At 43.7% G+C, this 18,068-nt stretch overlaps 1 protein-coding gene across 1 annotated transcript; it reads right to left on the bottom strand.

Annotated features, from left to right (window-relative positions):
• Positions 1-24: 24 nt before the first annotated feature.
• On the bottom strand, positions 25-18,016 carry C1QTNF4 (C1q and TNF related 4). The gene is made up of 2 exons (XM_028726017.2): positions 17,869-18,016; positions 25-1,607 (listed from the first exon to the last, which is right to left on the bottom strand). The coding sequence occupies exon 2, from the start codon at positions 1,603-1,605 to the stop codon at positions 484-486; it is 1,122 nt and encodes a 373-aa protein (XP_028581850.2). The 5' UTR covers positions 1,606-1,607; positions 17,869-18,016; the 3' UTR covers positions 25-483.
• Between the last annotated feature and the right edge of the window lie 52 nt (positions 18,017-18,068).

Here is an 18,068-nt window from a genome sequence, read left to right as displayed (position 1 = left end):
ATCAAAACAGACAAGGAAACCCAGTACCTTTTCTCTCAGGATTTTATTGAGTTCATTATTTTCATTACAGACACCCCTCTCTCAGAGTGTTGGTCTGCATTTGCAGTGGATGTTATCAACTCCCAAGTGCCTTGCCGAGTCTTTCATAAGTTCTTCCAGTATTTCCGTAAGCAGTTCCTTTATTCACATCTCATTTCACTGCCCCTATTTCTTCTACTCCCCAAGCTACCTCATGCTTTATGCTTAAATCAAACATCAATAATGAACAAAACACACATATCCCGTGAATGTCATTCTATGAATGAATGAGTGGGAGAAACAACAATGGCTCTGCAGTCAGAACACAAGCGTGCAGCATAAGGAATGCACTGGACATACAATAGCATGCTCTTAACATTGTCATGTGAAAGATGACGTCCGTCCAGGACCTGCACCAGAGCCTACTGCATCTTGGCTTCTCTTATGCTCTTTTCATATATCTGTTTAGATTCTTGACCCTGGAGACATGTTGGCATCTGGAGGCGGTTTTGTCTTTGTCTCGGGATAGACCAGGAATCCAGTGAAGGTGATGTACTTGCCATGGTTGCTATAGGCACCATAGCCATCGTGCTGGTGGCTGTAGAGCCAGACGGTGTCGCCATATTGCAGAGGCAGCATAATGCTCTGGCTCTGCATCTCACGCCTTTTGGAGTGGTTGTCATCGTAGATCATCGCCTGAACCTCGTTGTGGTTCTTCATCAGTTTCACGGACATGGTTTTGAAGGGCATCTTGCCAATGGTGAAGGAGAAATAGTAGGCACCTGGAACGCGACACGTAAAGATGCCGGTGGAGAAATTGAAATCTTTCCCAATGTTCACAAATTCTGTGTCAAATGTGATTGGCTCATGCTGGGTTTGCTTCTCATCTGACCCCAGGAGGCTTTCCGAACGGGCAGCAGAAAAGGCTGAGCGAGTATCCTGCGATCTGCTGGGCTGGTCCGAAAACAGGTGCTTCTCTGAGATTTCGTTCTGGTTCGTTGAAAGTTGCTGAATTACATTAGGTGAAGAAGGCCCTGAAGTTTCTCCTAGCTCCTGGGAGCCGACACTGTTTTGAAAATAGCTGGACGTGTCTGGATAGATGAGGTACCCATTGAAAGTTGTATAGGGACCTACATTGCTGTAGAGGGCATATTTGGGATCTCCATGTAAGCGCAGCCAGACTGTGTCACCGTAGTCCAACTGCAACATGGCACTCTGGCTTGCCACTTTCCGCTCTTTACGGTGATGCTCGTCATATACAATGGCTTGAACCTCGTTCTTGTTTCTCATCAGCATGACGGACAAGTTTTTCTTGGGGTACTTTCCAACCGTGAAGGAGAAGTAATAGGCTCCAGGGATACGGCATCGGAATAATCCAGCTTTGGGGTCAAAGTCCCCGCCAATGTTCACATAGACTTTGTCAAAGGTGATCACCATTTCAGTGCTGCCTTCCATACTGCTGGTTCTAGCGACGGAGAAAGCAGACCGGAACTCAGATCCAGAATCAGCAGGGAAGCCGTAGACAATGGAGCAGGTGATTTGACACAGGAAGCCAAACAAAAGTTGGGTTCTCAGTTGAGTCGTCATATCTAAAGAATTTTTTAAAAAAGTGAAGGGGACAACATTTTAGTTGAAGTATTTCAAAACAAGGTAAGAGCAGGTTCAGCGCTGCAGCTCGATCACACTCAAAACTGGAACAGGTTATCAGCAGGGAGGGAAGCATTTGAAATCCAAGCACCAAAGATCCTGTGGCAATCCGTGTAAGACTACCATACCTTGACCAGTCGGCTGGCATCAGCCCACACGTTTATGTATGGTTACTTGGGACTGAAAACATGAAGACACTTAACATGCTCAGGAATGAACTCCAAGGGCATATCCAACTCTGACTGTTTAAAATCAAAACCATCCAGAACAATACCCTTTGATGTGGGAAAATGTGGCATGGGGGAAGTTGGGCTGGCCAACTTTCTTAAGTGCCAGCTGTGACATGAGTCATCATGGATCAGTGTTGGAAGGTGGGGTGATAGTGGAGGAGACTGCTGGAGTTTCATGTGAATCCAAGCATTCAACATGTGTCTGCAGACAAGCCCTGCAGACGTCTAAACAGAGCTCTATTTGTTGCTATGGCAACCTAATTCTGTCCAATATTTTAGTTGTTTCTCCATTTTTAACCAGTATTTGTTCACCTAAACCTACTATTGACATTTCTCTCCCTTTTCAGTTGAACACTGCTGTCTGGTTTTAAGGAACACTGATTGCTAATTCAAGATGCTTTGCCCATTGAGAGCAAGAAGTCCGGAAACTATTGTTAACAGGGCTAGATTCAAAAACAGAGCTTGGGGTGGTAGTGGAGGTAAATGTATAGAATTCTTTATTACAATAAAATAAATTATCATATATACAAGCACTCCAAAAATAAATCCTTAATAGGCCAAATCTGCTTATGGTCTCCACCAAAGCATCAAATAAATGGGTTTGGCTCATCTTCAAAGATATTGCATAGCTTTTAGCCTATTAAGAATTTATTTCTGGAGGGTTTGCTATAATAATTATTGTGATAAATAATTCCTTGGTTTAGAATGTATTTCCCATTTCACTCTGATTTCGACTGCTAGTCTCCCCTGCCTCCTTTTCCTAAGGTGCCTTAGCTCTGAAGTAGGCAAATGTAAACAGAGCTGCTGAGATCTAGGGCTGCTCCCTGGTTGGTCCCAGAAAGGCTACTTCACCGCCAGCACAAACAGTAGGGGCATTTCACTGGGAAAATTAGGGGAAAAGTGAGGGGGGGGACGACAACATGAAAATGAATACACCATTGTTCACAAACCTGATTTTATCATTTGGTAGGCTAAAACTCCAGACAGATAATCCAGTTCCACCCCCTGGATGAGGCAATCTGCATGCAGCTCCACACACAGGAGGGGATGGAACCAGAGAGCACAAAATACAATGTCTATATTAGCAGTAAAAACCAGACCTTTCGTGAAAGGGAGGGGGATCCAAACTACGGGATAGAAATAGATTGGGTTGCCTACCATAAACAACCATCGATGGTCCACGAGAAACACAGATGAGAAAGAAATAAATGCATCCCCCCCCACTCCAATATATATAATCCTAATGGCAAGAGGCCAAAGCATGATCTATTGGCACTTTCAGCCTGAGAACAAACCTGGCAGTCATGGCATAGACATGGAGCTCTTTTCACTGTCCTTTCTTTCTTGTGCTCATTAAAACATCACTCAGTCTGAGAGCTCAATGGCTGGGGTCTCTTGTCTGCACTGTCTGTCACTTCAGAGCTGGCCCACTGCCAGGTGGCAGCCTATGAATTTAGAAGGCTGTGCTGTGGGCATCAAAGGGTTTCAAAGGCAAAGTGCTAGAGGTACCATGAAAAAGATACGGTTCGCCGTGTGTGTGTGTGTGTGTGTGTGTCTGGAAACTCTGAAGCACAAGCAGAAGTAAAGCAAGTGGCCTACAGGTGTTGGAATCCTCTTCTAGGGAGAGATGCTGGTAGAAAGACAAAATACTGTTGTGAGAATTTCAGTCCTGGTTGTCTTTACTTTCAGGCCTGTGTCTCAAATTCCAGGCACAAATCTGGACTTCTGAATGGTTTGATCTTCTGTCTAAATCAGCAGTTGCATAATTAGAAATAGAGGGAAATATCAGATCTCTTTTATCCCCATGTGCTGCAAACAGCAAGGGCTTTCAAGCAGACCCCTTTCATGTAAAACCTTTGCACGCTCATTACCCCAAAGCTATGAAGACTGTGTCTACAGAAGGTTTCCTCTCAATTCTCTGGTACGATAGAATAGTAAACACATTCACTATTTTCACATTCGCAGAACAGGAAAAAAATACGCCTTCACTCAAAGCTGCTCGAAGTACACTTTTTTACTGCAAAGACACATGTTTCAGTTTTTATCTAAGTAACTGCTTCTAAATTAAGATACTATAAGGTTGAAACCAGATCCTGTGAGCAGTTTCCACTTGTCAAATGGGACTCTCTCACCACACTCCTCTCCCATAATGGTTTAACAATTCCCAGAGTTCTCAGAGTGGTTTACCAGTCAATCCCTCTTTCCAGAGAACTTTGGGAATTGTAGCTCTGCAGGGGGAATAGGGGGTCTCCCAACAACTCTCAACACCTTAACACACTACAGTTCCCAGGAGTTTATTTTTTTTGGGGGGGGGGGAGCCATGATGACTCTTTAAAGTGGTACCATAGTGCTTTAGATGCATAGTGGGGGTGAGGCCTACAAGAGACTTAAATTCAGTGTCCAATACAAGCCCCACATTTAACAGGAACTGGCTCCACCCAGGAGCTCTGAACGGCACAGAAGGACAGCTTTGTATCTGCCACACAATTGTCTCTATGAGCATTAAAAGTGGTATGAGAAAGACTGTGTGACTGTGCGTATGCAGAGGTGCTTTGAAACAATTGCAAAACCCTGAAAAGCATGTTTACCAGAGGTGAAAATGGGATGAATGTACATGTCACGAGAAGCAATCTGTTTCAAACCACCTTCAACTGTCTCTAGTCTCAGTCTGTGGATCCTTAGTGCATTCAGATATTATGGCCACAAGATTGCACGGAAGCCCTGGAGGGCTGCTATGTCTTTGTTCATACTCAGGCTGGGGATGACAGCAAAGGACTGAGCTTGACAGCATGTAGCCAGCATTGTTCCAAAGCACGTCTTATTCTCTGGGACAGGTTCAGCATTTCTCAGAGAGGCAGCTGGTAGCTGCTATGCAAAAAGGCCTTGCAGACTTGAAGACGTCTCCACTGAATGCTGACCCCCACGGTCCCTGAAACAACAACTGCCCTGTTACTGCTTCAGTGTTAATTTCCGGATATAAGGTCATTATAGAAAAGGCTAAATTTAGCCGCTTTGCAGCAGCTCTTGGATGAAGTAGCCACTTAGTTTCATTTTGAATTAGAGCTCTTCCTAAATAGTCAGCAAATTATTTGCATTTTCTCAGAATTCCAAATCTCCCTTTGACAAAGACGTCAGAATGCTTTTGATCTTCTGTCTCAATCAATAGTCATTCATCAGAAATAGAGGGGACTATTGAGCTACTTTTATCTGCAAACATTTTTAAACCACACAAATATCATGAAATGCCTTTGTATATGCATACATTCAATTCACATTAAGGGACAACCTACTTAATTCACGCTTTCTGAAAGAAGATGGAAACTGAAACACAGCCATCCTTTCAGATTCATACTTCTCTGAATTTTGCAGTGCCCTTCTCCAGCCAAGTAATATGGACAAAAGCGTATATACTAGTGTGAAAATGTCATATAAACATGCATTACATTAGGGAAAATATGCTTTGCAAAAATGATTATATTAGGCAAAATTCCATACAAAGATGTGTGTATTAGGAGAAATTCGTACTAAATGCCGATGAATTTTCACAAGGACTTCTTTTTCAAAGCACGAACTGATGTGGAAATGCGGGGAACTGAATTCAAAAGTGGAAAAAAGGGAAAATGGAGAAACCGTCATTGACATATTCACCCATCTCTAAGCTGACTGAGCTGCAGGCTCACCCTGCGTGCTGACTGGAAAGGAGCACTGAGCAAAGCCTGGTGCTTTTTGACTGTATGTTGTGAGCTAGGGGTGAAATGAAGCAGTTTTTCATAGCTATTGCTGGAAAAGTTTGGGAGCTGGAGAAGCTGTTAACACTGTTCAGTTTTCCAAGCCAAACATCTTGGCAACACTACAACACTGACCAAGGTGCTCCTTGGCTAGGGCACTATTTATCCTCAGGCTCACCCAGATCTGAATGTATCACTGGTTTTTGTCCTCATATATTAATATAGTTTCTCAAATCTTCCCCGGATAAGAAAATGCTTACAAAAGTAAAAGTGGTTATGTGATTTGTTTGCATTGGTTAGGAATATTTAGCTAATTACTGCGTTTGATGGCTATTTCACCAATCCTCGTGTTGTTAATGTACAAAATGCATTTCCCCCCCAATAAAAAGGTATGCATGAAAGAAAGAAGAGAATTAAATCTAAAGTGCAGCTCTGGAACTAGTGTGTCCCATTGAGAAGACTCCCATGGAAGTGAAAGGGATGAGAGATTCCATGTGGACACATTGCTCCAGGGGTTGGAAATCAGGCAGTTGAACAACTAGATCCTTCTCTGCTAAGCCAGGCATTTGCTGGGTCCCATCATTAGGCAAGAGCCCACTTCCAGACATCAACAGGATCACTTTGCCTGGACTATCTAAGAAGATGAGGGGCAAGAGAAGAGAAATTTCAGTCTGAACATCCATAAACTCTGTGAGGGCGATCTGGCTGCGACATCTGTCACCCCATTGATCGCCAGGGTTGATTCGGCTGATCTGGCTGGCTAGGCGGGTGTCCCCTTCCTCCCTCACCGCTCCATGTGCGTCCCTCCCGAAGCTGCACGCTCGGTGGAAGAGGACGACCATCCCAGATAGAAGGAGTGTACCGTTCTTCGGTCAAGGGTATACGATAGCTGCGCTCCCCTGCCAGAACCTCCAAACAAGCTCAAGGTCCATTTGTAGGAGAACGTAGGGTAGTCAAGCTTCCAAGACTCCAGACACATCCAAGTAAGGCGCTGCATGTGGCAGTTTGCCATTCTTTAAAAAAAAAACAAAAAACAAAAAAACCAACCAAAACACAGACACACAAATTAAGGTGCTCCCCTGAAGGTGCAAAGCGTACCTTAAATCCTTGGGCCAACACAGCTACACTCAGGTTATACAGCTGCATATCTTCTGAAGCACACTGGGGCAGGATATAAATGAGTCCAGAACATAAATTAGATGGCGATTTCTCTGTAAATGTTATTTATTAATGAAGTCAGCCTCTTGGCCATCAATCATGAACAGATGGCAATTTTTATGTGGTTATAGCACCCAGAGTGCACCCACATGTGACTCATCTTATTGCTATTAAATTAATGACCGGGAAGTCAAGAGCTGAAACATTTAACAGTTCACATGTTCAGCCACTACTTTCAGCCCCTCTCAGAAATTAAGTACCTGTATTTCACCATTTTCTCAGGGAAACAAATTATCAATAGCCTCACATTGGCTAGAGAGGAGTTTTTCTGACCTCTGGCAAAGTCAAAATGGTAGGTGAAGTTTATCCTTGCATTTTTATGTTCATGGTGTTAAGACTGCAGGTGGTGCCCATAATGAATCTGTGGCTATGGAAAGGTGAGCCTTCATCTAATTAATGAGGCCAGAATTTTATGAGGAGGCACAGCACAGTTCTATCTGGACACTGCAGATGTTCCACAAACACAGACTCTTTGGACATATGGCTAATGGATTAGACCCATGGTCGAAAAAATGTGAAATGCCAACTCGCATGAAATGATGTAGCTGCACGGAATGATATAAGTACTTCTCAATATCTCGTGAGCTGCATTTTTTTTTTAAAAATCCTGGTACTTTCTAGCCAGCTGCACTGTAACACATCACCCTAATGTCTTAGGACAGCTGCAAGTGTCTCAATTATATGAATCATCAAAAGCCTGTACAATGAGCAGCCTGCATGCCCTGTGGTTAGCAGAGACGTGATAAAGCTTTTTCTTTGATTTGCCCTGATACTGTGTGCTGCCTGTTCCATTCACAGGATGCTGATCCCAAGTATCAGATGCTGATGCAATTTATAATTTGCGTGCATCATCACAGGAAAAAGTTAATTATACCTTAGAAGAACTGAATCCATATGAAACTAAGGCTCTGTTCGTGGTAGAAGATTTTGCCTGCCTGGTTGTCTGCATTGCCAAAAAAGAGGACACACTTTTGCATAAGCCTTGCCTATGCTAATCTATACGCATGGATCCATTTGTAGAAATAGTAACTACAACTGAGCGAGGAAGACTATGAGAAGGTGACCTGTGTACCTACCCAGTCTGCTGTCCAGGTATTAACTCTGGATGGTCAGCAGCATAGGAACATAGCAAGCTGCTTTATAGCAAGTCCAACTATTGGTCCATCTAGCTCTGCATAGTCTACATTGACTACCAGTGGCTTTCCAGGGTTTCAGACATGGGACATTCCTAGCCCTACCTGCAAATGCTGAGGACCTGGGACCTTCTGCATGACCTTCTGCCACTAAGTTAGAGCCCTTCTGCTTTCAAGGCTCTTGTTCATTCTTCTTAGGGTTCTTTGTCTTTAAACCAGACTTGGACCCTTCAAACAGAAGAGTGGCCTCTATGAAGGTGCATGCCCACCGTAATGCAGAGCATTAAAACTTCCCAGCATGTGGACTCTATTTCAAGTGCCTGTGGTAGGGTATTCACTATGACACTTCGCTCAAGGTTGATTATATAGCAGTATGGATTGGCACTTTTTGAGGGGTGCATGAGTAGTGATTTACAGTGTTTCCCATTCCACTATACCTGATCCTTCTGCACTCCCCACCCCAATAATATATTCTTACAAATCCCAGAGAATATGACATCGGGAAAATTCCATACAATTTTGTGCATTCTAACAATGCATAAACCTCATGGGATTTCAGTGTTAATATGCCACCGTCAAATGGGCAAAGCCTCAATGAGAAGACTTAAGTATAGGAGTCTAATTCCTCAGCTTCGGTTTATGTTGTGCATTCAGTAATAAAAAAACACCTTTCCAGCAGTTGCTCTGCAGCCTTCTGGTCCCAGAGAGATTTCCTCTGGTTTTTGGCTGGTGGAAGAAATGCAATTCTCATCCTCCTGGTACCCGATGATCTTTAACTTCCCCCAGAGCTGTCTTTTTAGGTGTTTGGAAATGGCTAATACCTGCAGAAGAAAAACTACAAACTCTCTCAAGAGCCTTTCAAAAAAACAACAACAAATCAAAACAGGTTTGTACTCAAAATGATTTTTTCCCCTGTGCCTAATGAATAGGCACAGGAAAATGATTTTCCCCCCTGTGCCTAATTCATTTGGGACCTTAGAGTGGGCATTAGCAGCAAGTTATCTGAAGACCACTGCCTTGCTTCCTTTGTATTTACACTACCTCCTTCTTCACATAGATCCTAACATTTCCCAATTCACTTTCATGCCATATTATATGTTATTCATGTCATAAATATGACATGACATTTTGAATGGCAGATATGACCCATTAGGCAATGCAAAGCAATGAACAGCAACAATATATAGATCGGAGGTAGCCAGAGTGGCCACTACAAACTCCCACCATCCCTGATGATTGGCCATTTTGGCTGGGGCTGATGGAAGTGTAGTTCAACAGCATTTGGAAGTCACCACATTAGATGGCTCTGCCACAGATCCAGGCATTATGTTTGCAAACTGACATCATATTCCAGAGAATATATTTCAGAGAATCTTGTTAATTTTTGTGTGAGTTATTATATTTGCTATTGCTTACCTAAGTGGAAAGATACAGGTGAAGCTGAAAGTGTTTACTGGTTTGTGTGAGGGCTTATCTTCTTATCTATCTTCTTATCCTTTAGGTTAGGAGGGAGGAGGGAGAGAGCAAACAAAGCAGGAGACCAGGTGCCTGCAAATTATCTGCAAAGTATCTGTAAAGTATCGGTCCAGCTGGGCTACCTCCTGGGAAGCTGTTAAGCCTGTTGTTCATCGGTATATTACCTTGTTGAAACACTTATCACCATGTTATTTCAATACCTGTATTCAACCGATAAGGCCCTACTTTATATCCAATAATAAAGATAAAGGGACCCCTGACCATTAGGTCTAGTCGTGGCCGACTCTGGGGTTGCGACGCTCATCTCGCTTTATTGGCCGAGGGAGCCGGTGTTTGTCCGCAGACAGCTTCCAGGTCATGTGGCCAGCATGACTAAGCCGCTTCTGGTGAACCAGAGCAGCGCACGGAAACGCTGTTTACCTTCCCGCCAGAGCAGTTCCAATTTATCTACTTGCACTTTGACGTGCTTTCGAACTGCTAGGTTGGCAGGAGCAGGGACTGAGCAACGGGAGCTCACGCCGTCGCAGGGATTCAAACCGCCGACCTTCTGATTGGCAAGCCCTAGGCTCTGTGGTTTAACCCACAGCACCACTTGCATCCCTATACCCAATAATATCATAGTTTACATTTACAGCTTCTTTGGGCAGGGTGGCTCACCCTGTTGTGGGGATTCAAACCTCTGACCTTCTGATTGACAAGCCCTAGGCTCAGTGGTTTAGACCACAGTGCCACCTGCGTACCCTATTTGTATCTTACCCTTCCTCTAATAACCCTGCAGCAGCATACCTGGGGTGATCTCATTTTCACAGCAACCACACGAGGTAGGTTAGATGGTAAGACAGGAACTTGCCTAAAGTGATTCAGTGAGCTTCTTATGGCTGTCCAAATGTGTTTTTATTCAAACAGATTTTACAACATGGAAAATAAATTGCAAGGATATTTGACGGTTCAAAAGGTGCTATTCAGACCAATTATTCATAAGATTATCATTCTGCTGTCAGCGTTCTCACAAAGATAGCGTGTTTCACTGTGATAGCCATACCTGTCTTCCAAATGCCGATCTCTTTAAATGTGGATCCCCTTTGTTTCCGATTCACATTCTTGCTGCTATTTGTAAATTAATCATAAATTCTAAACTTGAATAGTCTGCATGATGCTGAACTCAATGGCACGATTCACTGAATGGGTCCTGTCAGCGGAAGCACTGTGGAAGAATTTCTGCTTGCACAATGGGGCTCCCCTCCCCCCTGTCCTACATGCCCACCCCCTGAAATTGGTTCAGGGAGGGGTCAGGAGAACCCTCAGAACAGCATTCAAAGGGAATTGGCAGGTGTTCCATTTGGCAAGCTGAAGAACATTATTTTGAATTCTTCCCAATGTTCTTCCCACTAAACCATACTCATTTGTTGACTCCACACTCTTATTGAGTCATGTTCCACCTAGAGAAGACATCTCTTTGGCTAGTTAGTCTTCAGGGTTTAGTCAAAGGATCTCAGTCAGGAGATATATATATATAAATATATACCGGTATATGCCTTATCAACAAAGATATTATCTCATAATTCTCCTCCTCATACGGCTGGTTTAATTTTGTCTCCTTTTCTGTTAAGAAATGCATCAAGCACCCTCTACTAAGCCAGGATTATGATACGCTCAATGCAGATAGCCTTTGATTGCTGATATTATCAATAAGGATTTTGTTCTTTTCTGAGATTTAGCATGTAATTTTTGATTTTTATTGATGAGAGAGGGAGCCTGGCTGTGATCCTCAGGCTTCATTTCCTATAAAAAATACAAAGTGAATGAATCTCCTATAAACATAATAACTTTCATGATCAGTCTGTATATCTTCAGATTCTCTATGGCTGCAGCTCTGAGTCTTGCCAGATTCTGCATCTCCCCAGTTATAATATTGTTGTTTAAAGACTGAAAACATATGCTCTGGAATCTTTGGTTTTTATTTTAAAAGGAACTGAACTATGTAGAATTTTCATTCTGAAGATAATCTTCAAAGTTTCCAGATGATGGTTCGAGTCACTAATGGTATCTGTCATAAAAGAAGGCTTCAACTCATTAACAGAGTATTAAGTGTGACACCATGGTTTGAAACTGCTCCACTATTGGTATTGTCAGTTGATCTTACGTTCACTGTTCTTGTAAGACTTAGAGCTCATCCAGATTTCCTTTTGTGCCACACTTTCCAGGCACAGGTTTGTGCTTTAAATCTCTGTTTCCAAGTAGCTTTTTGGTATATTCCCCAGCGCTTCCCCTGGGAAAACTGAATCAGAGCAAATGGCAATTGGGTTCTCTGCAGGTTGACATTTGCTCAGATTCAGTGGCAAAACGAGAGTTTTCTTGGGGAAAGTGCAGAGGCGAAACAAAAACCACTGAAACATGGAGCATTAAGCCGCGACCTGTGTCTAGGAGTGCAGCACAAAATGAAATCTGGATGAGCCCTTAAAATGCAGTATGGATAAGACACAATGCACAGCTAATTGTTATCAGGTTTGTCTTAATGGAAAATGAAATGCTCAAAATACTCCACATTCCACATTTTAATGCCTTTTACAAGTCTTGCTGATATTGACAAAGGTGCAGATGGGATTTCTTCTTCAGACACATTCCTCATCTACGCTTCAGGAAAGTAAAAAACCAAAAACTAATCGCATGCCTTCTAGATCAAGATACTTTCCCTTGGCAACATATATATGCACGACACAATACCTCCAGTTAATATACTTGACTTCAGACTCCTTTTTCAGCGAACACCCTCTGTAACTGCTCCTCCAGTGAGGGCAAATCAAGATATCCATATGATGACTGTTCATAATTTCCAGAGTAGTTCTGGAGTGCAACATGCTTTATCATTCTCTCTCAATTCGTTTCAGTAGCAAGCCTATGAGTTAGGTGGCTGCCATTTCTCTGTCCAATATTACAAATCAAAACAGAGAAAGTTATCTTCCCATGGCCACTTGATGAGTTCATGGCTGATGAGACTTTCAGATTTAGGACGCACAGTTACAATTCCAACATGTAATCTGCTGGAATCTCACTAATCATCTCCCTAACATGATTAAACAAGGTTTTGACCTGCTGGCCTCCCTCTGATCAGTGGGATCACATGAGGCTCAAATTCATGTCAGAGATGCAAAGGAAGTAATTATATAGTTTGTGTCATAAAGTTTATGGGAGCAGCTTCCCTTACAGTAAGAATACATGGATCTCTTTAAAGCATGGATGGGGAAACTGCGGCACTCCAGATGTTGCTTGAAAACAACTCCCATCTTCCTTGACCATTGGCCAAGCTGGCTGAGGCTGAAGGGAGTCAGCAACATCTGGAGGGCTACAGGATCCCCATCCCTGATTTGAAGATACCACATTACCTGCTTTGTATTTCTGATGCCCTTGGAACAGATCCAGCCCTTTATAACTGGATCAGGAAAAACTGAAGCAAGGAAAAGGGTAGGTGGGAGAGGCAGTACATCATCATACCTTGAAGCCCTGATATTGATTTGCATAGGTTCAAAAATGGCTGTAATTTCCAACTAATATTCTCTCTACAGTCATCGCCAGTCTCTCTTTGCCCCACTCTTGAGTCTTCATCTCAGCACCGCTAAGGTAGACATTCTAGCATTTGACAAATACAGGAGGCTGAGGGGGAGGTTGCCACCATGAACTCATCTCTCCCTGCTCCTCTCCTGTAGCCTTTGCAATCAATTACCAGCCTCTAGATGGATATCTCTGCTGCTTGGCTCTGTGATCAGTTCCTGCTCCTAGCAGGGTGATTCCTACTGGAAGCCTCAATCCTTTGATCAGGCACAGCAAGGATTTTCTCTCTTGTTCTTTACTCTGATTAGAGCATGCCAGTAATTTACAAAGCATTGGTGAGAGACAGTAAAGGACTACGGAGGTACCAGAATTGGCACACGAAAGAACACACAGAAGGGGGATGAGAGAAATTTCCAGCAGGCTGCATGTGGCTGCATAAAAACAGTTGGAGAACATTGAAGTACTCAAGTTGCAGTGAAAAAAGTTAAGCAGCATAACATTGCATGTATCTGGATTCTTAAGTTGCAGCACTGTGGCCTTGTTCTAATGCTGCACTTACTTATACTATCAGTGAAACTGCTGGTCCTGCTATGTCAGCTGCCTCCAGCCCCCAACATAGAAGGGTTGCTTAAGGGCAGCCTACCCATGAGGCAAGGTGAGGGGACCGCCTCAGGTGGCAGCATCCACAGGGGCAGCAGCTGCCAACGCCAATCTTTCTTCCTCTCTTGTTCCTGATGTACATCTTCCCTGACCTTCCCTGGTAGGGAGGGACAGTTGTACCTGAGCAGGTACAACTGTATCCTGGCTTCAGGTAAGCTGGAGCAAAGGTTTTCCTGCTTCTTTCTCCTTTGTAATGCATAGGCTGATTATATGTGTAAATAGAACCACAGGCTCAAGCTTTCAGTGAGTAATGAGCTTCTAAGACATATAAGAGCCAGGATCTCTGCCTCTCCTGATTGCTGATTGCAATCAAGTGATCTCTGAAATTTCTGGGGAAATCCAGAAAGTGAGGCAGACAGCAGATGTGAGAGCGGGCATAAGCCAAGTGTGTGCCTACATTATGTTTCCAATGCAAGTATTTAATGCATGCACTACCGTGTCTCACACACTTACCATGTGAGTTGGCCCATACTCATGTAGGGTTAACATGCCAGTGATCAGTGACCAGGGCAGGTGTCACTGCTGGCATGCAAATGATAGTGCTTTCTCCATGGTCACTATGTTGTCTGTTTTAGCCCTCAGTCCTTCACTCAAAATGCTTGGTCTTTACTTTTAAGAACTGAATATTCGAGGGATGCACAGAACAAATGGGGTGAGATTAACAAGCTTGCCACATTAATGGTATACATGTCATTTTTGTTTTTTTTGTAACTCAATTAGAGATTGTCTCAAGTTTTAAGCGGTATATAAATATATGGATTAAATGAAAGAATAAACCTGCGAAACTGAGATTTGTTATTTCTAGGTAATAAAGCAGAGTTCAGACTTTAGCTTCTTAGACTGACTCTGCCAAAATATTATAGACTGTCTTCAGAACTAATGCAGGAGAGGCATAAGAATGGGATGAGAAGGCACTACCCCAGTATGATGTTTTATCAGGGGGTCTCTTTGCTAAATAGTGGTAAATGAAATAAATCACACATAACATTCAAATCAGACATAGCTCTGATGCTTGAATTGGTTGAATTCAAAAGTAGGCAAATAGCTTTGAATCCCATAAAACTCTGGCTTTGATGATGAAATGTTGGTTTTAGGTTTTCGAGCTTTGACTTTCTCTGTTTTTCAAATCCAACAATGTAGCCTGAAATGGTCCTGGAATAATATCGTTTGCCTTTGAAAGGGAATGGCAGATTAGAAGGTGTTGTTTTAAAGTGGCAAGGGGAGAAAAATGTCCATTCTTGTTCTATGTCAATTTGCATCACTCTAAGCACGGCCAGGTGTGTATATTTCATGTATACACAGACTCCTTTGTTGAAATGCAAAATTTGGTTCCGTAAGTATGTCACCTTTTATATTGAGGAAGTGGGGAGGGGGGAAAAGTCCAGACCACAAGGCTGTCAAGAAAGGCTTGGAAACATGAGGGCAATATCTGCTAATGGCTCAGGTCCTTCCCAGATTGTGCAGAATGTAGAGTAGAAATCTGATTGCCATACATGATCCAGACGATTTTCTATGATGAGCTGATTTGTTTCAGCAGAAACCACATTTTCTAAGTGCTTAAACAACAGCACAATGTTGCTGATGAAGTGTGCCTCACACTTCTTGCAAATGCTGTGTGGAGACTTGAGTGGTTGTGCTGGTGTTGTGGGCTGATATTGGGACAGTGCCTGGGACATCATTGCAACAGCTTATGATTTAAATTCCTCCCTCGCCATTCTGGGGGTTTCAAATGCCAGCCATTAAGCTACCTTTCTGCCTGGTTCTTCCCTTCCTACATTTGAAAACTGTTTACTCCACCTCTTTACTATGTTGGCATTAAGAGATGAGTATTTTTCCACTGCAACTGCGGCTGCATCAAAACTAACCTGGATTGTCTAGAAAGGTCCTCAAAAACTAGGAAGGAATTGTGGGGGCTTCCAGTGGTCAGTGATTGAGGCTTCCACACATTGAGCATAAATTTATCAGTCATGATCCCACGTGCTGCTATTCTGCAATGGCTGAACCCCCTAACCATGGCCTCCCTTCCTTCTTTCCCTGCACATATTATTCAACCCTGCTTTGGAAAGAAAATTTAAAAGGATCCAGTGTCAAAATCTAAATGGGCAAAACACCAGAATGTAGGAAGGTGAGAATATTTGCATCTATTTAATCTGATTGCATAACCGAGTCAGGAGACCAAACCTGGAACTCAGGGATGCATGATTTATGTACAAAGGGCATTGTTTGCAGAAACTTCGGATGAAGAAATGGGAATGGTTATTTGTATAAGTAGCATGCAACCAAGATTTTATGGCTAAAATTGCAGACACAGAAAGGAATTGACATCCATGAACCCTGATAAAATTCCTCCATTACTTCTGATGTAATGGACAGACTGAATTTACAATCTGTCATTCAAAATTGTGAAGCCAGCAAATATAAGAGTCGTAACGTTTGAAGGTTGGGGGGGGGCTGTTTTGGTTGGTGTTTTACTGTTAGTTACTTGCTTTATGGTCACGGCAGGCTATTCATTCATACAAATGAGTCCAGTAATCCTGCCCCCCTGCCCAAAAGATGGAAAAGGTTGGTTTAGATGTGACTTCACCTCACATTCAGCCTCACGTTGAAATGCTAGGATACTTCCCTCCCACACTTGTTATGATTGAGACCCTTGATGTATTCAGACAGATCCGGAATGATTTTCCTGTTATTGGTTACGTATCCGATATTAAGCACAGAAATAAAGACAGCTGCCATGTGGCTAAATGGGATGATATCCTCAAAAGCAGAGTATGCTAAAATCTTGTTACGCACCAGCTCCCTGGAGAAGAGAAGCTGCAGGAAATTACTGTAGCACCAAAAATGAATAATTGAAGCAAAGTGCATTCAATATGTGCATAAACACAGAGGCCAGAGTGCAGCCTCCTAACCAGCTGGCAGTGCAGAAACTCACAAAGAAAGTGCCGGATAGATAGATTTCTCAGGAGAAGCTGACCCACTTTCCTAGGAGCTTTGAGGAGGGCTCACGAAGAGGTCACAGCAAGGACTGTGGCAACATTGCCCTGGATCGGGATGGCCTCTTGATCAGAAGGCAATCGCTTCACAATGTTAGGCAAATAAACAAATGTTAAGAAATGAGCCTCAAGACATTTTTCCTGGGTTTAACACCCTGTTCCTCCTCCTGCTCCTTACCTGCTGGAAAAAATTGGCCAAATAGAACTCTGTCCTCAGGTTTCAACTCCAGAGACCGACTAGAGAGATTCTCTGTATGCCTTCCCAGATAATGTTGTGTCATGAATTGAAATGCCCACCCATACACACACACACAAATTCCAGTATTGCCTCAGTTTCTAACCCTGGTCCCACAGAGAAAGCAGTCAGGGAACCCAAAGATTATGAGAAATAGAACGAGAGAGCGGATGATATCCCATCCTTGTGGTGTAGAGAGGAGGTTAGCAAAACAGCGCTCCAGTTGAGATCTCAGGGGTCAAATATCCCAGACTGAGGAGGTGTCCTTCATTTTTAAAAGGCTGGACCTTGGTTCTATTGACATGAATTGATCCCTTTAGCTCTATTGGCATTAACTGATTTTCATATTTCCATAGAAAATAGGGGGTGTCCCCGCCTCAATAAGCCCAACTCTAAAACATCCCTTCTTTTTTACGTTTTGATCTGGCGGCTTCTTAGATCAGTGACAGGTGGGGGGGGGAGTGGATCAGTGGGGAGAAGGACACCTGGAAAAGGGGGTCACCTGTAAGGACCTTAGAATAGGGATGGGGGTTGAGCTGACTAAGAAAACCTACAAGGCTCTTTATCTATATCCAGGGCTACACCATCTATATCTTGCTAAATGCCTCTCTGTCTCCGTTGCCAGGATTCTGCACGGGGCTTTAGCCCGCAGGCTCCATCCAGACTCCCCCTTCCGGACCAGAACAAAGCTCCATAAAGATAAGCCATGCATCAAATAGGTAATCCCATCTGCCCCGGATAATACTTGACAGAGACACCCCCCGTTCCCGCTTCACAGTAGGACAACCCCCTCCTCCTTTTCAAACCCTCCATATACAGCATTCATTGCCCCCTCTCCGGAGGAGAGACCACTGTATCAAAGCAGGGGGGAGAGAGAAAAAGAAAAGGTGGGGAAAGCAACCTCGGGCGGCTGCCTCTCTCACGCACCCCCAATGGAAGCTGCCCTGGGGGCGCTGCTGTAGGTGGCGCTTCGCCATGTACCTGCTGCTGCTGAAGTGGCCGTCGCCGCCGTCTGCTGCTGGAGGAGGCGGGAGAGAGCCGGCTGGACGGCGGCTGCTGTTGCTGCTGCACTGACAGCTCTGGAAGCGGCGCCGCGGCTGTGAGGAGGGCAGGCGGGCGGGCGGGGGCGGGGTGGCTGGGCAGAAGGGGCGCCGGCGCGCGCGGGGCTCCGGCGCAAAATC

Source organism: Podarcis muralis, chromosome 1 (assembly GCF_964188315.1).
Source record: "Podarcis muralis chromosome 1, rPodMur119.hap1.1, whole genome shotgun sequence".
NCBI classification, from domain to species: domain Eukaryota; kingdom Metazoa; phylum Chordata; class Lepidosauria; order Squamata; family Lacertidae; genus Podarcis; species Podarcis muralis.
The sequence above is the reverse complement of the archived record's forward strand: the minus strand, read 5'-3'. Positions and strand labels throughout refer to the sequence as shown.

Coding starts and splice junctions, on each gene's coding strand:
- C1QTNF4 (XM_028726017.2), bottom strand. CDS start 1,605: ATGACGACTCAACTGAGAACCCAACTTTTGTTTGGCTTCCTGTGTCAA.